Source organism: Musca domestica, unplaced genomic scaffold, assembly GCF_030504385.1.
Source record: "Musca domestica strain aabys unplaced genomic scaffold, Musca_domestica.polishedcontigs.V.1.1 137, whole genome shotgun sequence".
Lineage (NCBI taxonomy): Eukaryota > Metazoa > Arthropoda > Insecta > Diptera > Muscidae > Musca > Musca domestica.
In genome coordinates, this window is record NW_026712187.1 from 1510483 (window position 1) to 1535024 (window position 24542).

The 24542-nt window shown below is 35.9% G+C and overlaps 1 protein-coding gene across 2 annotated transcripts; it reads left to right on the plus strand.

Moving 5' to 3' along the window:
- The first annotated feature begins 1456 nt into the window (after window positions 1–1456).
- On the plus strand, window positions 1457–24503 carry LOC109612758 (uncharacterized). 2 transcript variants are annotated; one of them, XM_059118927.1, is made up of 6 exons: window positions 1457–1645; window positions 2070–2316; window positions 2406–2644; window positions 2734–2980; window positions 3070–3299; window positions 3389–3610. In XM_059118927.1, exons 2-5 carry the CDS (start codon window positions 2078–2080, stop codon window positions 3230–3232), a joined length of 888 nt encoding a protein of 295 aa, XP_058974910.1. In that variant the 5' UTR covers window positions 1457–1645; window positions 2070–2077; the 3' UTR covers window positions 3233–3299; window positions 3389–3610. The 2 variants fall into 2 exon arrangements, 1 of the variants encoding a protein (XP_058974910.1); XR_009341661.1 differs by lacking the exons at window positions 1457–1645; window positions 2070–2316; window positions 2406–2644; ... (1 more) ...; window positions 3070–3299; window positions 3389–3610 and adding exons at window positions 21639–21904; window positions 21966–22045; window positions 23722–23819; window positions 23884–24120; window positions 24210–24503.
- Window positions 24504–24542: the final 39 nt, after the last annotated feature.

Sequence of the window (24542 nt, forward strand, 5' to 3'; positions counted from 1 at the left end):
AATCTAATAAAACCGTGAACTGTAAATATTTCATTTTATTGATGGTCCACGATATCGTATATCCCCCATATAACGGTACCCCCCGATATTCGGTATTTTTATGATTTTACCCACATTTTTCATCGAAATTGTCTGAAAATCCACACAAGGAGTTCCTTGTGGGTACTTTATACCTCGGCAGAGAATTATCTATATAGGTCCACCATATCGTATAGCGCCCATATAACAGTACCCCCGATATTTAGTATTTCGATGATTTTATCCACATTTTTCAATGGAATTGTCTGAAATTCTACACAAGGAGTTCTTTGTGAGTAGTTTATCCATTGAAAGAGAATCATCAATATAGGTCTACTATATCGTATAGACTCCGTATAAAGGTACCCCCGATATTCGGTATTTTGATGATTTTAGCAACATTTTCCAATGGAATTGTATGAAAATCCGCACAAGGAGTTCCTTGTGGGTACTTTATACCTCGGCAGAGAATTATTTATATAGGTACACGATATCGTATAGCCCTCATATAACGGCACCTTCCTATATTAGATATTTTAAAGATTTAAAAAAAATTTTTTTTTGGATTTTATTTGTTTGAAAATTTTCTAATTCTTTTCAAATGGTGGAGGGTATTCAAAGTTCGGCCCGGCCGAACTTACTGCATTTTTAATTGTTTTTTTTTCTCACTTTTGTTCTCACAATTGTACTCACTCTAGAGGTCGCAATTATTGTCCAATCCTCATAGCTATCATCAGAGTGGAGTCCTAATACTATTGGAGATGAAGCTGTATTTTTCTCAGATTTTGCAATTGCTTGGCAGGGAGCAGTCGCTTAGGATAATCGTTCATTCCAGTCAAAAGACTTTCAGATCTACAAAAACTTTATCGTAATTTATAATGGTGCATAAGTATCACATGATCGGCCATGTCCGATTGTAGCCTTTAAGGCATACGTACATACATACAATATTGCCGTAGTCATAACCAACCCCGTAACCGTACTCACATTCAATACATTCGAATAACGGTGCCATAACATAATTCTGCAGGGCAGGGCAGGGCGAAAAATATATGCCACAAGTAATATAATATTACTTTATTACTTGTGGTACGTCTACCTGAACCTTTACTTACTTGCTTATGTTTTCAACAGCAAAATTTTGAATATTGTTTGTCAAAATTTTGTAAAGATTAAAGAGAAATAGAAAGAAATAAATGTACATTTTTTTTCTTTAAGGCTTGAATTGAATTGATTGATTGATTTTGCAACAAATTTCTCAGACACAAATTGGTTCATCGGCTGTACAGCAAGATTTCAATTTCATAGAAAGCAAAGTAAGTATCGCATTTTCATGAAACTTCGAACATTCAATATTCATTCATTCAATTCATACAATAGCCTTCAAAATGGGAATATTAACGGCCTACGTATCACAGGTCTACAAATATCTAAAAATATCTACAAATCCACAAAGTCTGCCCAACCGACATTGCAAATTTTATCGTGTCCCAGAAGAATCTTGCAATTCCCCGCTGTTCGAAGGATCCGACCGGGGAGTTAATCTTTGGGGACTTAGGCTCACCACTATGCCTAAAATTGAAGTGCCTACACTTGGACACAAATGTCCATTCCATCCATTTTTCTAGTAAGTTCGTAAATGGGTCATATCGGCCCACATTTTCGTATAGCCCCACATAATACATTCAATATTCATTCATTCAATTCATCCAATAGCCTTTAAAATGGGAATATTACGGGCTACGTATCACAGGTCTACAAATATCTAAAAATATCTACAAATCCACAAAGTCTGCCCAACCGACATTGCAAATTTTATCGTGTCCCAGAAGAATCTTGCAATTCCCCGCTGTTCGAAGGATCCGACCGAGGAGTTAATCTTTGGGGATTTAGGCTCACCACTATGCCTGAAATTGAAGTGCCTACACTTGGACACAAATGTCCATTCCATGCATTTTTCTAGTAAGTTCGTAAATGGGTCATATCGGCCCACATTTTCGTATAGCCCCACATAATACATTCAATATTCATTCATTCAATTCATCCAATAGCCTTCAAAATGGGAATATTAACGGCCTACGTATCACAGGTCTACAAATATCTAAAAATATCTACAAATCCACAAAGTCTGCCCAACCGACATTGCAAATTTTATCGTGTCCCAGAAGAATCTTGCAATTCCCCGCTGTTCGAAGGATCCGACCGGAGAGTTAATCTTTGGGGACTTAGGCTCACCACTATGCCTAAAACTGAAGTGCCTACACTTGGACACAAATGTCCATTCCATCCATTTTTCTAGTAAGTTCGTAAATGGGTCATATCGGCCCACATTTTCGTATAGCCCCACATAATACATTCAATATTCATTCATTCAATTCATCCAATAGCCTTCAAAATGGGAATATTAACGGCCTACGTATCACTACGTATCAAAAATATCTACAAATCCACAAAGTCTTCCCAACCGACATTGCAAATTTTATCGTGTCCCAGAAGAATCTTGCAATTCCCCGCTGTTCGAAGGATCCGACCGGAGAGTTAATCTTTGGGGACTTAGGCTCACCACTATGCCTAAAATTGAAGTGCCTACACTTGGACACAAATGTCCATTCCATCCATTTTACTAGTAAGTTCGTAAATGGGTCATATCGGCCCACATTTTCGTATAGCCCCACATAATACATTCAATATTCATTCATTCAATTCATCCAATAGCCTTCAAAATGGGAATATTAACGGCCTACGTATTACAGGTCTACAAATATCTAAAAATATCTACAAATCCACAAAGTCTGCCCAACCGACATTGCAAATTTTATCGTGTCCCAGAAGAATCTTGCAATTCCCCGCTGTTCGAAGGATCCGACCGGGGAGTTAATCTTTGGGGACTTAGGCTCACCAATATGCCTGAAATTGAAGTGCCTACACTTGGACACAAATGTCCATTCCATCCATTTTTCTAGTAAGTTCGTAAATGGGTCATATCGGCCCACATTTTCGTACAGCCCCACATAATACATTCAATATTCATTCATTCAATTCATCCAATAGCCTTCAAAATGGGAATATTAACGGCCTACGTATCACAGGTCTACAAATATCTAAAAATATCTACAAATCCACAAAGTCTGCCCAACCGACATTGCAAATTTTATCGTGTCCCAGAAGAATCTTGCAATTCCCCGCTGTTCGAAGGATCCGACCGGAGAGTTAATCACCACTATGCCTAAAATTGAAGTGCCTACACTTGGACACAAATGTCCATTCCATCCATTTTTCTAGTAAGTTCGTAAATGGGTCATATCGGCCCACATTTTCGTATAGCCCCACATAATACATTCAATATTCATTCATTCAATTCATCCAATAGCCTTCAAAATGGGAATATTAACGGCCTACGTATCACTACGTATCAAAAATATCTACAAATCCACAAAGTCTTCCCAACCGACATTGCAAATTTTATCGTGTCCCAGAAGAATCTTGCAATTCCCCGCTGTTCGAAGGATCCGACCGGAGAGTTAATCACCACTATGCCTAAAATTGAAGTGCCTACACTTGGACACAAATGTCCATTCCATCCATTTTTCAAGTAAGTTCGTAAATGGGTCATATCGGCCCACATTTTCGTATAGCCCCACATAACGGTACCTCCCTTTATTCGGTACTTTTATGATTTAAGCGACATTATTAACAGGAATTGTTTCAAATTCCGTATTTGAAGCTCTTAATAGTCTTTGACAAAGTTGCGTATACAGGTCCGACAGACCGGCATTGTTTCAAATTTCACATTTGAATTTCAGAATCGGTACTACAGCCATATAACAGTTTTTATTTTAACGGCATTTTTCGGCGGATCTTTTTTTTTTTTTTTAATTTTCCAAGTGGTGGAGGTATTAAGCTCGTTCCGGCCGAACTTAGATGCTTTTTTATTTGTTTTTGATGTGAAAACAATTTTTATAATCAATGGTCCAAATTTCAAGACGAATTATGAATTCCTTTTTTACAAAGTTTCTCAAAAGTTGAAGTAAAATATCTTTTCTCATAGAACAAAGGTATATTATATGTGAAGAAGACTCGTTTTGAAAACAGGTGTTTAGAGTGTTCATTATTTTAAGAACATAAACTAAAAAATTTTAATATATCTTGTTTACTATTGATAACACATTTTGAATGAATATATATATTTTTTCAATTGCTTTCCACATTTTGTCTCAAATTTTTTTTTTTTATAAAATAGTGTTGCAGTACCCGTCTGGAAACAGATTCGAAAGAATCTGATTGCCTCCTTGCACTTTTGAAGTAATTTAAAATGTCTCTTAACAGCTGTTCCACGTTATTTCACAATAACAATAGAGTCTTCTAGAAATAAACAAACACAACAATGTTGACAACTTTGAGCATGCGAAAACCACTTAAAACACCTAATATAAAAGCGTTCGCTCTGAAATTTGCTATCGCTAATTGGAAATGGCAGCGTACGACGCTTTTCATTATTTCATTTCATTTCATTGTTTTAAATACAGCGTTTAGATTAAAATATATGTATTTCATAGAAAAGTGGCACAAAAAGTAAAAAAAAGCGGCTCATTTAGGATCAAAATAAAAAAGTGGCACAAAGGTATCATAGCCCAAAAAAAGTGGCAAAATTGATGCTTTAGTGTCACAACGGTCACGCTGACAACAATAATACTTAAATCTAAAGTTTAAAATACAAATGAATGAAAGATATTACCGTCAATTCTTTTTTGAGCATTATTTATTCAGTTTATTTATATTTTTTTTTTTTTTCATTTTTTCAAAAAAACATGTGATGGTCGATGAACCATCCAGGCAATAGAAGATTGCCTTCCACAAATTGTAGATCATGGGTCTCGATTTAGGCCGATCATCTCGGGCAACCTCACAGTGGACAAGGACCGGATACCACCCAACCAAAGATAGTTAGTTGAGCCCAGGGGAACCCTGGACTCGAATGGGTTTGAGATTTAATAAACTTCGGGTACACATCGGGACCAAGAATTAGTGCGATGTGAGCGGACTTGTAGAATTCGGGATCTGCTAGTTGCATCCCAGCATAGTGGTCCTTTATTAGGTGTGGCGCAGATTGCGCAGGAGTGACCACATGTCTCAAGGGCATGCTAAGTGCGGATACACGAAGCAGCTGCGTCTGGTCGTGAAAAGACTGTAAAGTCAGTTGGCAGAACAAATCCTGGCCAACGTCTAAGGAGCTGAGCTGGAGTTTACTAGGCAGCGTGTAGCAAATTCGACTATGTCCAGCACAAGGATCCAATAGCGCTCGAACTGGTACTTTTCGGTCCGGAAGAACAATTTGTACCACCATTGTAGGCCCCAATGGGCTGTATGGACTGAACTATCGGACGGACGGCCCCCGAAGGGCCGGACGATATCTGATGAGAGCGAACGGACGGACGTTTAGCAGAGGTCTTCATTTTAGCGGACGAATTTGAATTGAACGAGGGCGACAAATTAAATGCACGAGACGTATAGTCTCTACTACCCGAAGGGCGGACTTTTCCATGTTGTATGTGGTTGGAGTGAAGAAGTGTGAGGTGGTTACTGCTACACTTCTTGCATCGTCGAATACTGAAGCAATTTCTAAGAATGTGGGACCGAGTCAAGCAATTCGAACAGAAGATATTCTGGACCACAAATCGAATCTTTTTCTCTCAAGGAAGCTTGTGAAAATCAGGACAATCCTTCAAGAAATGCCTCTGTATGCACATTAGGCATTTCGGACCCTGAGGACGACTAGATCCTGCCACTGGTTGATTACCACAAGGAATAGTGGCCGTACTTTTTGTTGTGTTTTCCTCATTGGCGTGTGCAAGCTCCCGATGGGGAGACGCCGAAGGAATAGTCCAAGTACCGGAAGGGTATCAACCGCCATTTGGGACGAAAGTCCCGGATTGGACACAACAGTTGCCGTGCAATTCTCCTGATGAGGAGAGACAACCGATGCGGTGCTGGGGAGAGCCACAGTTGCTGTGCTATTCTCCCGATGAGGAGAAGCAACCATCTTCTTATCAGCCGATGAGCTGGTTTGGCAGGCTTGAAGACCCGGAGCAGACTTCTGATTAGGAGCTTCTATAATATCTTTAAACGCCGAGTCTTGTGATCCTAAAGGAACCACATTGTTGTCTTCAAACTCTCTCTCTTCATCCGACATTGGGATGTTGTCATCCACAATTGGAAGGGAAGAGGCCATCTTCCTCAAGTTTTCCATATCTGCGAAAAAATGGAGATGGCGCAGTGAAGAGAGGACAACTATCTATTCTTGGTCAGTCAGAATGACAAGCTTAACTACGGTCGTTTTACGATACCGTTTTCCGTTTTCACGTCCGCGACTCTAACATGACCGTAGATTCCTGGATAGACTTTTACGACGCGAGTGGGAGGTAGTTGCTCATGTCGAAGAACTACTAAATCATCCGTTTGACTATCGCGTTGCGGACATTTTCACTTGTAGCGATGGTGGAGGCTCTTTAAATATTCATCTTTCCACCGAAGGCAGAATTGTTGAGAGAGCGCTTACAATTTTCGATACCGATATCCAAAGGAGATTCGTTTATGATGGGCTCGGGGGGAGCAAGGATTGGAGACCCGACAAGAAAATGTCCAGGTGTTAGCGCCACCGTATCATCAAGACTATCATTCATAGGACAGAGAGGACGAGAATTTAAACAAGCTTCTATTCTTGTTAGTGCTGTCGAAATCTCTTCAAATGTAAATTTAAGATTTTTAGTCATTTTTCGAAAATGAGTTTTGAAGCTTTTGACAGCAGATTCCCAGATTCCACCCATATGTGGAGCTCCGGCTGGATTAAACTTTAATGCAAGTTCTTGGTATTGAAACTTGGATCGGAGCTTATTACGAATTACATTTAATGTCAGTTTAAATTCTCGTTCTAACTCTCGAGATGCTAAAATGCATATTTTAAATGTCTTATTGTTTTTCTCATCAACGAAGTAGCACGAGGAATCCAATATTCCAGACGAATAATGAGAAGCATTAATTGGTTCCCTCCGTGCATAGACTCTATGTTAATGTGTTCCAACAAAAGTTCTGCGAATCTACTATGGTATGGTAACAAAATTGGATGACGTTCAGAAATGGAAAGAGTTGGACACTGTGCAAGGCGTCCATTTCATCCAGAAATGGATTTAAGGATAAGATTGAACTCTTTGAATTGATTGGCTTTTCATGTAGCAACGCATAGTATTCCTCTGAATAAAATGATTTTTGAGCTTAAGCAGCCAGACGGAATTTGACTGCTTGGATTTCGGAATTAGTGGGGATGGAACCTTCAAACTGATATTTGCCACGATGAGCGGAATGGGTATTATAGAAAAACCTTAGATACATGCAATGGCGCGGAGCGCCGTATCTATGGAAGAGAATCGATTTAAGATATCTTCATAGTTTTGTATAAAAGTTACATGACTTTTAACTGGGCGAAGTTCGACAACAGTTTCAAGCGAAACGTTTTGAATATTCCAATTTGAACTATCAAGACCTAGCCATTGTGGCCCATGCCACCAAATTTGTGATGAAGCCAACTCCGAAGAAGAAAGCCCCCGACTGCCTAAGTCTGCAGGATTGTCCTCAGACCGAACGTGGAACCACTTATTTTGCCCAACATTCTCCTGAATACGACAGACCCTATTTGCTACGAAAGTAGACCATGTTGATGGCGTTTTTTGAAGCCAGGAAAGAACAATTGTTGAATCTTTCCAGCAATAAATTTTGTTAAAAGAAATATCAATCTCGTTTAGAATGCCTTTTAGAAGTTCGGATGCCAGCACTGCACCGCATAATTCTAATCTAGGTAAAGAAATAGATTTGAGCGGAGCTACTTTTGTTTTGCATGAGAGCAGATTTGTGAAGATGGTGCCATTTGAATCTATAACACGAATGTAAGCTACCCCTGCGTATGCCTTTCCTGAGGCATCAGAAAAGACATGAGGCTCGACTTGGGAATTCGGAGAATATTGGACCCAACGAGGAATAGAAATCGAATTGACGTCAAGATAGGATTCAACAAATTTCTGCCATTCACGTTCCGTCGAAGACGGAAGCGAATCATCCCAACCAATGTTGTCGAGCCAAATACGTTGCATAATTATTTTTGCGACCACTATAACTGGTCCTAGCCATCTAACTGCATCAAATAATTTTGCGATAGTTGACAAAACTTCCCGTTTAGTATATTTGGACCGATGTTCCAGCGCGTTTACACTGAAATAAAAATGGTCCAGCTGTGCATTCCAACGAATACCCAGCGGTTTTGAACTGCTAGCTTCTACGAAAGTTAGAAGCTGAGCGTCGTAAAGATGATCTGAAGGAAGTGGTTGTAAAATACTGCGATCATTGGCTTCCATTTACGTAATTCAAATTTTGCGGAAGATAGAGCACCAATTAGTTGGTCTCTAGATTTGTGCGCCGTCTCCAAATCGTGATAGCCGGTTAAGACGTCATCTACGTACATGCACCTCCGAAGGATATGTGCAGCTAATGGAAATTCATTTTCTGTGTCATCGGCCAATTGTAGTAAAGTCCGAAAGGCAAGATATAGACCACAATTTACTCCGAATGTTACTGTTTGAAGTTCAAATTCTTGAACCGGCTTGTTGGGAGAATCCCGAAAAACAATTCTTTGGAGGGGGTGTGAGCAGGATCTACTCTAATTTGTCTGTACATTTGTGTTATGTCGCAGTTAAAAACAAATTTGAAAAGTCACCAATTTAGAAACTGAAGAGTTGGGCCGACATAAAAAATATCATTTAGACTATTCCCATTAGAAGTCTTGTTTGAGGCATTGAAAACCACACACAATTTAGTTGTTTGTTTATCCGGATTAATAACCGGATGGTGAGGTAAGTAGCAAACCGTAGAGCTTGCTGACGAAGTAGAAACCAGTCTCATGTGGTCTAATTCTAAATATTCCCGGACCACCCCATCGTAAATGGTTTTAATTTGTGTTTTTCTAATGAGGGAAGCCTCATTACGGAAAAATTGACGTAAACAGTTGGTCCTGGAGTGACCAAACTGACCTGAGAATTCTGGTATAATGGGAAGTTTGACAATATATCTGCCATCTGAGTCCCGACACGTTGTACTTTTGTAATTTTCCTCACAAAACTTGTACGAAGGAGACAGAATTGCGGGCTTTGGAGGTTCTTCCAATTCCCAGAATCGAAGAAGTGTCTTGTTAGGATTATCTTCGGAATAATTTGTGGTACTTAATACCATTATGTTGGAATAGGGAATTGGACCAGTAATGATCCAGCCAAAAACAGTATTTTGAGCCATTAATGACCCGAAAATGTTGGATTGAATTCCTCGAAGAAGAATTCTAGGATATAAATCAGGAGTAGATCAACTGATCTAGATTCATAGAAATTTCTATCAGCCAAACGAATATTTGGCAAACGGTAAATTAAGTCACCACCAAGTGAAAAAGATGGTAAATTGCCAGAAATAGCGGGAACCATTAACGCTGACAATTCGATGTATCGATAGGAGAACCTATGCATAACGAACACAATTTGCTTGATGTAGTGGATAAGGTTTGGTTAATGCCAGAAATCGAAGCTTGTGTCGACGTAGAATAAATACCAAGACGACGTTGTAAGTTTTCAGTAATGAAGGAAGCTTCAGAAGCTGGGTCAATTAAGGCACGAGCAGGGTATGTTATACCTTGATGAATCAAATGAACCATTGCTGTACCTAATATAACAGTTTTGTTGTGCTAAATATGATACACTTGCCTATTGGCAGAGTGCGATACACCTGACGAAGTCGAGGGAAGATTTGGATTCGCATTGCTAGATTGGGAAGAAGGTTGGTTTGAAATCGACCTCGGAGAAGTCGTTGATGGAACGGGAACTACAGAATTGGACATCGCACGATGTAAAAGAGTGTGATGCCGCTTTTGCATTTGCCGCAGTTATGTTTACTTACACATTTTGACCTCATGACCAATCGTAAGACAATTAATACAACAATTGAACCGTTTGAGTACTGAAAAGCGACCTACTACTGATAATTTGTTGAATTCTGGACACAAACGCAAAGGATGAAAAGATTTCGGACAAAGAACGCATACTCTACCTGAAGGCCCATAAGATGAATTAATAGAAGGAGCTGTCTTTGAAAAATGAGCTCGCACCTTCTTTTCAGATTTTCTAGAGGAATCTATGCCACGAATATCTCGGAGACACGTAAGGGTTTGAATCCGTTCCGTAAGGAAATGATCCAAATCCTTCCAAGATGACAATGCCTATTTGTTTTTCACCGTCTGTTCCCACAATGAGACGGTGTTTTTAGGTAATCTATGTATGCATAAAAAGACTAATATGGGATCCCAATCGTTCGTAGAAACATCGTAGATCGCCATAGCCGATATACATCCATTGATTGCCCGCTGAAGATTTTTTAAACCCAAAGAAGACTCATTGTCAAGAACCGGAAGATCAAAAAGTAATTTAAGTTGATTGTTAACCAATATACGGACATTGTCATATGTCTCCCTCAATGCTTGCCACGCTAAATCAAAACTTCTATGCGTCAAAGGGAACTTTGAAATAATATATTTTGCTTCACCACTAGTTTTTTTCAACAAGTAACATAGTTTTTCAATGTTACTAAGCCGGCTGTTGTTGATATAAACCGCCGAAAAAAGATCTCTGAATGTAGGTCACGAAAGAAAATCACCATTAAAAACATCAATATCGCAAGGCGGAAGATTTAAACTATGCATAACATTGTCATTTGAAGCGAAAAGTTCAATTGACCTTCCCGTTTGGTGTGAAACACCTGACAACGAGAGAATATCATCAGTATGGGAGGCATCTCTTCCAGGAGTACTAGAAAAGTTGGAATTCATATTCGATGGAGGATTTGTTTGGGATAAATGATCAGAGTTTGAACGTAGAGTTTGGATTGAAGAAGAATTGGAGGGCTTTTGCGAAGCACGAAGCTGATCCAATTTTCTATTTGTTGATGCGATGACGTTGACATATGCCTTAAATGCAGCATTATATTTACTTTGTGCTGATTCGAGGTCCGTTTCTTGGTTCTCGCCAGCAAGTTTGATAGACGTAAGGCATTTGTCATACGTATCTTTCACTTTATCCCAAAGCGACTTAGCTTCAGAAGATTGAACTTCAAGAATGTAAATATCTAGATCTTCATCTCGAAGAGCATTGAAGCTGCTTTCGAATTGAATAATAGCATCAGTTGATCTGATAAAATAATCAAGTGTAGAAAGTGACATCTTGAATAATAAGAAAAGTTTACTGGATGAAAATCAAGTAAAACAGAAACAAAATGTTTGTAATTTTTGTAGAAACTTCAAAATTCCAAGTAAATGATTTTATTTGTTAGCGAATACTAACAATTGCAACACCAAAACAAAGGATATTACTTTTTTAAGCGAATCTTTAAAAAGAAAACAATTGATATAAATGAGAAAAAATATAAAATACTCTTTCTCGATGTAGTGAAAATCGTATATATTTTCACTGTGTATCGGATAATACACGTTGGTTTGTTAATATGTATCGAAGAATACTCAGAATTAGGTTATGTGTATCGAATAATACACGAGAAAATTATTTCCGAAAAGAAATAATTTAAAAACCAAGAATAAATTACTAAAAATCGCAAAAAATCTGTAAATTTTTGATTTTTCAAAAATGCAATCAAGACTGAATAAAATATTGTTATAAATATTTAGATATTCAAAAAAATCGTTTTCGAATATTATTATAGCAAAATACAAAACGACCGAATGTAGGGTGAATTCAATAACGAAATACACCTAAGTCTGTTTTTAAACGGTTTTGATATAACATGGTTTGAAAATTGAATATTTTTAATTTATTTACACGATTTTATTCCATTTAGCACGATTTGAAATTTTATGTACTTAAATTTTTTTGTCAAATTTAATTTTTGCGAAGTATGTTCACATCACAAACAAGTATTTATGAAAGAAAAAAGTCTGAAACCATCGATAGTATCGATAATTTGCGAACACTAGCTTAAAGATTTAAGTGAATTCCCCTTTAGCGCGTACAAACAATTTTTACTGGTCAAAGCAAATGTGAATAGCACTATGTGCATACAATAAAATTTACTGGTCAGAGCAATTGAAACGTGTTAATATTTTGTGAACTGTTAATGCAATAAGACGTGTTTGGTAAAGAAAAAAATAAAAATTCTTGTTTTTCACTAATTTTAATAGGTTTTAGAGATTAGGAACAAATCACCCATTTTTGTATAAGATCGATGTCTTTTTTACACGGCTTTTTTTTACACGGCTTCTTCTGGAACCAATCTACCGTGTAAAAACAGACTTAGGTGTAGTTAATTTCCAACAGAACCGTTAACTTTTAAGAAAAATCAAAATTTTGGAAAAAAAAAACATATTTTTTAATTTTGGCCCGAACAGACCTAATAAACAATTTTTACTTTTTGTAATGAACACACCTACTACACCGTGTGGTAGTTACTGCCTACCTAACACAAGTCAGTCAACACAAGCATACAGCACTGATATGTGATCGTATTGTTGTTGTTATATACCACTAGTATGTTGTTATTGTTATTTGAATTCTCTTTTTTGTTGAAAAACACAAATGCACCAATCACAACAACAATGTAAATCACAGATCACTGCTTATTTATTTGCACCACACTTTTTATTTCTTTTTACGCGTATATCGTAAATAAGAGCGAATATGTGTAAATGTGTTATGAGTGTAATATTCTTGAAGAGAATTATTACACACAATGAGAAACCGGCACTGTTGGAAATTACGAAAAATCAAATTACCGACGGACGGACACTTAAGTAAACGAAACGAACGACCGTAGTTAAGCACTTTTTTGTTTTTGTATTAAATTTAATATTTTATTTGAGAATATTTTTTTTTATTGAACACTCGCGAACGCTCACTAAAAATGACGGTACGTACCTTTTAGTGATGTATAGATGAATTTATGAAAATAAATGATGATGATGATGAGTGTTCAGATGATGCGAGAGTTGATGATTTTGGTTGATTGTGTTGACGATGTCAAAACCTTGTAGATGAAAAAAGGAGAACCAGGTTAGTTGTTGTTGCTGGAAAGTCCGTATCCGGCTCGAAGGACCAAAATGTTGCGGAGCAGTGTAAATAAAATAACAAGTAAAAAAGCTGTAAGTCCGGGCCGAACTTTTAATACCCTCCACCATTTGGTACAAATTTGGCAATTTCCAAAAAAAAAAAAAAAAAAATAAATAAAATAAATAAATAAATAAAATAAAAAAAAATCCTTTAAAAATTCTGTTAAAATCTTAAAAATACCGAATGTCTATACGACGACGTATACCTGCATAGGCAACTTTTGTCATAAGTTATTACAACATTTAAATGCGAAACTTGAAGAAAAATTTGTTTATAATGTAGCTAAAATCATCAAAATACCGAATATAGGGGGTACCGTTATATGGAGGCTATACGAAGACGTGGACCTGCACAGACAATTTTCTGGCATGGGCTGAAGTATCCATTACGAACTTCAAATGCGAAATTTAAAACAATCCCGGTAAATAATGTCGCTAAAATCATCAAAATACTGAATATCGGGGGGTACGGTATATGGGGCCTATACGAAGACGTGGACCTACATGGTCCATTTTCTGTTTTCTGCTGCAGTATCTATTACGAACTTCAAATACCAAATTTGGAACGGTTCCGTTAAATAATGTCGCTAAAATCATCAAAATACCGAATATCGGGGGAGGTACGGTATATGGGGGCTATAGGAAGACGTGGACCTACATGGCTCATTTTTTGACTTAGGATGTAGTATCCATTACGAACTTCAAATACCAAATTTGGAACGGTTCCGTTAAATAATGTCGCTAAAATCATCAAAATACCGAATATCGGGGGGTACCGTTATATGGGGGCTATACGAAGACGTGGACATGCACAGATAATTTTCTGTCTTAGGCTGTAGTATCCATTACGAACTTCAAATGCCAAATTTGAAACAATTTCGGTGAATAATGTCGCTAAAATCATCAAAATACCGAATATCGAGAGTTACCGTTATATGGGGGCTATATGAAAACTTGGACCTACATAACCCATTTACGAACTTAACCTGCCTACTGGCAAAATATACATGTGTGCAAAATTTTAGCCTTCTATCTCAATTTGTTCGAAAGATAGCGTGATTACAACAGACAGACAGACAGACAGACAGACGGACAGACAGACAGACAGACACACAGACAGACAGACGGACATGGCTAAATCGTCTTAGAATTTTACGCTGATCAAGAATATATATACTTTGTTGGGTCTGACGTGAGTATTTCGAGGAGTTACAAACGGAATGACAAAATTAATATACCCTCCATAGTATGGTGGAGGGTATAAAAAGGGAAATAAAACACAAGTAATTAATATTTTTGAAATTAAAAAATTGGCGGATTTATTGATGATTTATATTAGTCGAAAAACTAATATATAATTTACCCTTGTTGTACAATGGTGTTGCAGAGATGTTAGGACGAAGATCCGTAAAACAAGAGAAGAGAAAAAGCAACGAGAAAGCCAAGATGCCTCAAGAGCCGCGTAAATTGACAGACAATATTCGTTAGAATTTGCCATCGCTAACTTTGAACGAAAGTTCAAAGTTGAATAAAATGCTATGATGGCAAATAATTAGAAATAATGACGGGTTACGTTTTAGGTTTATAATTTAATTGTAAATTAAACAATAGCAATCACAAATAATAGCTAACGCCGAAAACTCAATATTTAAGGAGTTATGGCCATTTAAAAGTTTTTAATAATTCCTACTTAAAATAGTGATCACAAATAAAAGCTAAAAACGCCGAAAACTTAATATTTAAGGAGTTATGGCCATTTTAAAGTTTTTATTAATTTACTCTTAAAATAGTGATCATAAATAATAGCTATAAACGCCGAAAACTCAATATTTAAGGAGTTATGGCCATTTTAAAGTTTTATTCATTCACTCTTAAAATAGTGATCACAAATAATAGCTAAAAACGCCGAAAACTCAATATTAAAGGAGTTATGGCCACTTTAAAGTTTTTATTAATTCGTGCTTAAAATAGTGATCACAAATAAAAGCTAAAAACGCCGAAAACTCAAAATTTAAGGAGTTATGGCCATTTTAAAGTTTTTATTAATTCGCCGAAAACTCAATATTTAAGGAGTTATGGTCATTTTAAAGTTTTTATTAATTCGTGCTTAAAACAGTGATCACAAATTATAGCTAAAAACGCTGAAAACTCGATATTTAAGGAGTTATGGCCATTTCAAAGATTTTATTAATTCGTGCTTACAAAAGTAATCACAAATGATAGCTAAAAAGGCCGTAAACTCAATATTTAAGTAATTATGGCCATTTTAAGGTTTTATTAATTCACTCTTAAAATAGTGATCACAAATAATAGCTAAAAACGCCGAAAACTCAATATTTAAGGAGTTATGGCCATTTTAAAGTTTTATTAATTCACTCTTAAAATTGTGATCACAAATTATAGCTAAAAACGCCGAAAACTCGATATTTAAGGAGTTATGGCCATTTTAAAGTTTTATTAATTCACTCTTAAAATAGTGACCACAAATAATAGGTAAAAACGCCGAAAACTCAATATTTAAGGAGTTACGACCAGTTTAAAGTTTTTATTAATTCACTCTTAAAATAGTGATCACAAATAATAGCTAAAAACGCCGAAAACTCGATATTTAAGGAGTTATGGCCATTTTAAGGTTTTATTAATTCACTCTTAAAATAGTGACCACAAATAATAGCTAAAACGCCGAAAACTCAATATTTAAGGAGTTATGGCCAGTTTAAAGTTTTATTAATTCACTCTTAAAATAGTGATCACAAATAATACCTAAAAACGCCGAAAACTCAATATTTAAGGAGTTATGGCCAGTTTACAGTTTTTATTAATTCGTGCTTAAAATAGTGATAACAAATTATACCTAAAAACGCCGAAAACTCGATATTTAAGGAGTTATGGCCATTTTAAAGTCTTATTAATTCACTCTTAAAATAGTGATCACAAATTATAGCTAAAAACGCCGAAAACTCAATATTTAAGGAGTTATGGCCATTTTAAATTTTTATTAATTCACTCTTAAAATAGTGAACGCAAATAATAGCTTAAAACGCCAAAAAAGATCATAAATAATAGCTAACAAGTAAAAAAGCTGTAAGTTCGGCCGGGCCGAACTTTTAATACCCTCCACCATTTGGTACAAATTTGGCAATTTCCAAAAAAAATAAAATAAATAAATAAATAAAATAAAAAAAATCCTTTAAAAATTCTGTTAAAATCTTAAAAATACCGAATGTCTATACGACGACGTATACATGCATACGCAACTTTTGTCATAAGTTATTACAACATTTAAATGCGCAACATGAAGAAAAATTTGTTTATAATGTAGCTAAAATCATCAAAATACCGAATATAGGGGGTACCGTTATATGGGGGCTATACAAAGACGTGGACCTGCACAGACAATTTTCTGGCATGGGCTGAAGTATCCATTACGAACTTCAAATGCGAAATTTAAAACAATCCCGGTAAATAATGTCGCTAAAATCATCAAAATACCGAATATCGGGGGGTACGGTATATGGGGCCTATACGAAGACGTGGACCTACATGGTCCATTTTCTGTTTTCTGCTGCAGTATCTATTACGAACTTCAAATACCAAATTTGGAACGGTTCCGTTAAATAATGTCGCTAAAATCATCAAAATACCGAATATCGGGGGGTACGGTATATGGGGGCTATACGAAGACGTGGACCTACATGGTCCATTTTCTGTTTTCTGCTGCAGTATCTATTACGAACTTCAAATACCAAATTTGGAACGGTTCCGTTAAATAATGTCGCTAAAATCATCAAAATACCGAATATCGGGGGGTACGGTATATGGGGGCTATACGAAGACGTGGACCTACATGGCCCATTTTCTGTTTTCTGCTGCAGTATCTATTACGAACTTCAAATACCAAATTTGGAACGGTTCCGTTAAATAATGTCGCTAAAATCATCAAAATACCGAATATCGGGGGGTACCGTTATATGGGGGCTATACGAAGACGTGAACCTGCACAGATAAATTTCTGTCTTAGGCTGTAGTATCCATTACGAACTTCAAATGCCAAATTTGAAACAATTCCGGTGAATAATGTCGCTAAAATCATCAAAATACCGAATATCGAGAGGTACCGTTATGTGGGGGCTATATGAAAACTTGGACCTACATGGCCCATTTACGAACTTAACCTGCCTACTGGAAAAATATACATGTGTGCAAAATTTTATCCTTCTATCTCAATTTGTTCGAAAGATAGCGTGATTACAACAGACAGACAGACAGACAGACAGACGGACAGACAGACAGACGGACATGGCTAAATCGTCTTAGAATTTTACGCTGATCAAGAATATATATACTTTGTTGGGTCTGACGTGAGTATTTCGAGGAGTTACAAACGGAATGACAAAATTAATATACCCTCCATAGTATGGTGGAGGGTATAAAAATCCTTTAAAAATTCTGTTAAAATCTTAAAAATACCGAATGTCTATACGACGACGTATACATGCATACGCAACTTTTGTCATAAGTTATTACAACATTTAAATGCGAAACATGAAGAAAAATTTGTTTATAATGTAGCTAAAATCATCAAAATACCGAATATAGGGGGTACCGTTATATGGGGGCTATACAAAGACGTGGACCTGCACAGACAATTTTCTGGCATGGGCTGAAGTATCCATTACGAACTTCAAATGCGAAATTTAAAACAATCCCGGTAAATAATGTCGCTAAAATCATCAAAATACCGAATATCGGGGGGTACGGTATATGGGGCCTATACGAAGACGTGGACCTACATGGTCCATTTTCTGTTTTCTGCTGCAGTATCTATTACGAACTTCAAATACCAAATTTGGAACGGTTCCGTTAAATAATGTCGCTAAAATCATCAAAATACCGAATATCGGGGGGTACGGTATATGGGGGCTATACGAAGACGTGGACCTACATGGCCCATTTTCTGTTTTCTGCTGCAGTATCTATTACGAACTTCAAATACCAAATTTGGAACGGTTCCGTTAAATAATGTCGCTAAAATCATCAAAATACCGAATATCGGGGGGTACCGTTATATGGGGGCTATACGAAGACGTGAACCTGCACAGATAATTTTCTGTCTTAGGCTGTAGTATCCATTACGAACTTCAAATGCCAAATTTGAAACAATTCCGGTGAATAATGTCGCTAAAATCATCAAAATACCGAATATCGAGAGGTACCGTTATATGGGGGCTATATGAAAACTTGGACCTACATGGCCCATTTACGAACTTAACCTGCCTACTGGAAAAATAAACATGTGCGCAAAATTTTAGCCATCTATCTCAATTTGTTCGAAAGATAGCGTGATTACAACAGACAGACAGACAGACAGACAGACAGACGGACAGACAGACAGACAGACACACAGACAGACAGACGGACATGGCTAAATCGTCTTAGAATTTTACGCTGATCAAGAATATATATACTTTGTTGGGTCTGACGTGAGTATTTCGAGGAGTTACAAACGGAATGACAAAATTAATATACCCTCCATAGTATGGTGGAGGGTATAAAAATGGCCATAACTCCTTAAATATTGAGTTTTCGGCCTTTTTAGCTATTATTTGTGATTACTATTTTAAGCACGAATTAATAAAAACTTTAAAATGGCCATAACTCCTTAAATATGGAGTTTTCGGCGTTTTTAGCTATTATTTGTGATCACTATTTTAAGCACGAATTAATAAAAACTTTAAAATGGCCATAACTCCTTAAATATTGAGTTTGCGGCGTTTTTAGCTATTATTTCTGATCACTATTTTAAGCACGAATTAATAAAAACTTTAAAATGGCCATAACTCCTTAAATATGGAGTTTTCGGCGTTTTTAGCTATTATTTGTGATCACTATTTTAAGCACGAATTAATAAAAACTTTAAAATGGCCATAACTCCTTAAATATGGAGTTTTCGGCGTTTTTAGCTATTATTTGTGATCACTATTTTAAGCACGAATTAATAAAAACTTTAAAATGGCCATAACTCCTTAAATATGGAGTTTTCGGCGTTTTTAGCTATTATTTGTCATCACTATTTTAAGAGTGAATTAATAAAACTTAAAAATGGCCATAACTCCTTAAATATTGAGTTTTCGGTCTTTTTAGCTATTATTTGTGATCACTATTTTAAGCACGAATTAATAAAAACTTTAAAATGGCCACAACTCCTTAAATATGGAGTTTTCGGCGTTTTTAGCTATTATTTGTGATCACTATTTTAAGCACGAATTAATAAAAACTTTAAAATGGCCATAAGAGTGAATTAATAAAACTTAAAAATGGCCATAACTCCTTAAATATTGAGTTTTCGGCCTTTTTAGCTATTATTTGTGATCACTATTTTAAGCACGAATTAATAAAAACTTTAAAATGGCCACAACTCCTTAAATATGGAGTTTTCGGCGTTTTTAGCTATTATTTGTGACCACTATTTTAAGCACGAATTAATAAAAACTTAAAAATGGCCATAACTCCTTAAATATTGAGTTTTCGGCGTTTTTAGCTATTATTTGTGATTACTTTTTTAAGAGTGAATTAATAAAACTTAAAAATGGCCATAACTCCTTAAATATTGAGTTTTCGGCCTTTTTAGCTATTATTTGTGATTACTATTTTAAGCACGAATTAATAAAAACTTTAAAATGGCCATAACTCCTTAAATATGGAGTTTTCGGCGTTTTTAGCTATTATTTGTGATCACTATTTTACGCAACTTTTGTCATAAGTTATTACAACATTTAAATGCGAAACATGAAGAAAAAATTGTTTATAATGTAGCTAAAATCATCAAAATACCGAATTTGGAACGGTTCCGTTAAATAATGTCGCTAAAATCATCAAAATACCGAATATCGGGGGGTACCGTTATATGGGGGCTATACGAAGACGTGAACCTGCACAGATAATTTTCTGTCTTAGGCTGTAGTATCCATTACGAACTTCAAATGCCAAATTTGAAACAATTCCGGTGAATAATGTCGCTAAAATCATCAAAATACCGAATATCGAGAGGTACCGTTATATGGGGGCTATATGAAAACTTGGACCTACATGGCCCATTTACGAACTTAACCTGCCTACTGGAAAAATAAACATGTGCGCAAAATTTTAGCCATCTATCTCAATTTGTTCGAAAGATAGCGTGATTACAACAGACAGACAGACAGACAGACAGACAGACAGACAGACGGACAGACAGACAGACAGACACACAGACAGACAGACGGACATGGCTAAATCGTCTTAGAATTTTACGCTGATCAAGAATATATATACTTTGTTGGGTCTGACGTGAGTATTTCGAGGAGTTACAAACGGAATGACAAAATTAATATACCCTCCATAGTATGGTGGAGGGTATAAAAAGGCCGTAAACCCAATATTTAAGGAGTTATGGCCAGTTTAAAGTTTTATTAATTCACTCTTAAAATAGTGATCACAAATAATACCTAAAAACGCCGAAAACTCAATATTTAAGGAGTTATGGCCAGTTTACAGTTTTTATTAATTCGTGCTTAAAATAGTGATAACAAATTATACCTAAAAACGCCGAAAACTCGATATTTAAGGAGTTATGGCCATTTTAAAGTCTTATTAATTCACTCTTAAAATAGTGATCACAAATTATAGCTAAAAACGCCGAAAACTCGATATTTAAGGAGTTACGGCCATTTTTAAGTTTTATTAATTCACTCTTAAATAGTGATCACAAATAATAGCTAAAAACGCCGAAAACTCAATATTTAAGGAGTTATGGCCATTTTATTAATTCGTGCTTAAAATAGTGATCAGAAATAATAGCTATAAACGCCGAAATCTCCATATTTAAGGAGTTATGGCCATTTTAAAGTTTCTATTAATTCGTGCTTAAAATAGTGATCACAAATTATAGCTAAAAACGCCGAAAACTCGATATTTAAGGAGTTATGACCATTTCAAAGTTTTATTAATTCACTCTTAAAATAGTGATCACAAATAATAGGTAAAAACGCCGAAAACTCAATATTTAAGGAGTTATGGCCAGTTTAAAGTTTTTATTAATTCGTGCTTAAATAGTGATCACAAATTATAGCTAAAAACGCCGAAAACTCAATATTTAAGGAGTTATGGCCAGTTTAAAGTTTTTATTAATTCGTGCTTAAAATAGTGATCACAAATTATAGCTAAAAATGCTGAAAACTCGATGTTTAAGGAGTTATGGCCATTTTGAAGTTTTATTAATTCACTGTTAAAATAGTGATCACAAATAATAGGTGAAAACACCGAAAACTCAATATTTAAGGAATTATGGCCATTTTAAAGTTTTTATTAATTCACTCTTAAAATAGTGAACGCAAGTAATAGCTAAAAACGCCAAAAGTGATCACAAACAAACTTGAAAGGTCACTGGAAAGTCTAAATGGAAGCTGCCTGAACATTTAAAAGGACACCTTCTGAATTATTACAAAGGAAATATAATTTGAAATAACAACTACGTTGCTTAACGAGGACTTATCCTGGAAATTTTTAAAAGGATATTGCCTGAAATCCCTACAATAAATCCGGCGAAATTGATTCAAGCATTCTGTCCCGTTGCTAATATTTATTTCAATCTACCAATATTACATTTAATTCAATAACCGAACTATACAGCATTCCAACAATTGCGGCCCGGTATATTAAATAAATTTTATCTTTAAAAAATTCATTTTCTCACTATTCCTTTTCCACACAGGTTAGCCGTTTTAAAACCATTCTGGTCAAGATTTTGGGAATCCAATCTAGAGGAGCTTGTTGGTGAGAATATTGAAAACTGTAAGTATTAAATGAAATATACGTTGCAATCTTTAGAAATTAGTGCAAAACTAAAATGTGTGACGCAATCATAGCATCTTGTCTTTTACATGTATTACAAACATTTTTTTACAAAGTATATATGTAGGAACGGGCTCAGTAGAACGCTGTAATTACATTGCGCCTTCCACTAATTTAGGTAATAAGTAATGAACACAGCAAAAGTAGAAATAATAGAACGCAGGCAAAAACGAAGTAAGAAGCTTTGATAAGCAAAATATTAAACACAGCCAAAATGAAAGACGGAGATTTTCAAAAAGGCAAGTAAGCGCTTAAATTTACAGGGAACATTCATTCATAAATTCGTTCGTGCACAGAGTAGAAGTTGTGAAGTGTTGAGTGTTACAACAGCTTGAAGATTTTTAAGTTAGAAATTAAGAAGTATTAAATTCATGTAATCTAATAAAACCGTGAACTGTAAATATTTCATTTTATTGATGGTCCACGATATCGTATATCCCCCATATAACGGTACCCCCCGATATTCGGTATTTTTATGATTTTACCCACATTTTTCATCGAAATTGTCTGAAAATCCACACAAGGAGTTCCTTGTGGGTACTTTATACCTCGGCAGAGAATTATCTATATAGGTCCACCATATCGTATAGCGCCCATATAACAGTACCCCCGATATTTAGTATTTCGATGATTTTATCCACATTTTTCAATGGAATTGTCTGAAATTCTACACAAGGAGTTCTTTGTGAGTAGTTTATCCATTGAAAGAGAATCATCAATATAGGTCTACTATATCGTATAGACTCCGTATAAAGGTACCCCCGATATTCGGTATTTTGATGATTTTAGCAACATTTTCCAATGGAATTGTATGAAAATCCGCACAAGGAGTTCCTTGTGGGTACTTTATACCTCGGCAGAGAATTATTTATATAGGTACACGATATCGTATAGCCCTCATATAACGGCACCTTCCTATATTAGATATTTTAAAGATTTAAAAAAAATTTTTTTTTTGGATTTTATTTGTTTGAAAATTTTCTAATTCTTTTCAAATGGTGGAGGGTATTCAAAGTTCGGCCCGGCCGAACTTACTGCATTTTTAATTGTTTTTTTTTTTTTCTCACTTTTGTTCTCACAATTGTACTCACTCTAGAGGTCGCAATTATTGTCCAATCCTCATAGCTATCATCAGAGTGGAGTCCTAATACTATTGGAGATGAAGCTGTATTTTTCTCAGATTTTGCAATTGCTTGGCAGAGAGCAGTCGCTTAGGATAATCGTTCATTCCAGTCAAAAGACTTTCAGATCTACAAAAACTTTATCGTAATTTATAATGGTGCATAAGTATCACATGATCGGCCATGTCCGATTGTAGCCTTTAAGGCATACGTACATACATACAATATTGCCGTAGCCATAACCAACCCCGTAACCGTACTCACATTCAATACATTCGAATAACGGTGCCATAACATAATTCTGCAGGGCAGGGCAGGGCGAAAAATATATGCCACAAGTAATATAATATTACTTTATTACTTGTGGTACGTCTACCTGAACCTTTACTTACTTGCTTATGTTTTCAACAGCAAAATTTTGAATATTGTTTGTCAAAATTTTGTAAAGATTAAAGAGAAATAGAAAGAAATAAATGTACATTTTTTTTCTTTAAGGCTTGAATTGAATTGATTGATTGATTTTGCAACAAATTTCTCAGACACAAATTGGTTCATCGGCTGTACAGCAAGATTTCAATTTCATAGAAAGCAAAGTAAGTATCGCATTTTCATGAAACTTCGAACATTCAATATTCATTCATTCAATTCATACAATAGCCTTCAAAATGGGAATATTAACGGCCTACGTATCACAGGTCTACAAATATCTACAAATCCACAAAGTCTGCCCAACCGACATTGCAAATTTTATCGTGTCCCAGAAGAATCTTGCAATTCCCCGCTGTTCGAAGGATCCGACCGGGGAGTTAATCTTTGGGGACTTAGGCTCACCACTATGCCTAAAATTGAAGTGCCTACACTTGGACACAAATGTCCATTCCATCCATTTTTCTAGTAAGTTCGTAAATGGGTCATATCGGCCCACATTTTCGTATAGCCCCACATAATACATTCAATATTCATTCATTCAATTCATCCAATAGCCTTCAAAATGGGAATATTAACGGCCTACGTATCACAGGTCTACAAATATCTAAAAATATCTACAAATCCACAAAGTCTGCCCAACCGACATTGCAAATTTTATCGTGTCCCAGAAGAATCTTGCAATTCCCCGCTGTTCGAAGGATCCGACCGAGGAGTTAATCTTTGGGGACTTAGGCTCACCACTATGCCTGAAATTGAAGTGCCTACACTTGGACACAAATGTCCATTCCATGCATTTTTCTAGTAAGTTCGTAAATGGGTCATATCGGCCCACATTTTCGTATAGCCCCACATAATACATTCAATATTCATTCATTCAATTCATACAA

What these genes read in the sequence shown, in the direction of transcription:
- LOC109612758 (XM_059118927.1), top strand. Translation starts at nt 2,078, where the DNA reads ATGGGAATATTAACGGCCTACGTATCACAGGTCTACAAATATCTAAAA. An exon ending in CCATTCCATCCATTTTACTA is followed by an intron (nt 2,645 to 2,733) that starts GTAAGTTCGTAA and finishes TTCATCCAATAG; the next exon opens with CCTTCAAAATGGGAATATTA. An exon ending in CCATTCCATCCATTTTTCTA is followed by an intron (nt 2,981 to 3,069) that starts GTAAGTTCGTAA and finishes TTCATCCAATAG; the next exon opens with CCTTCAAAATGGGAATATTA.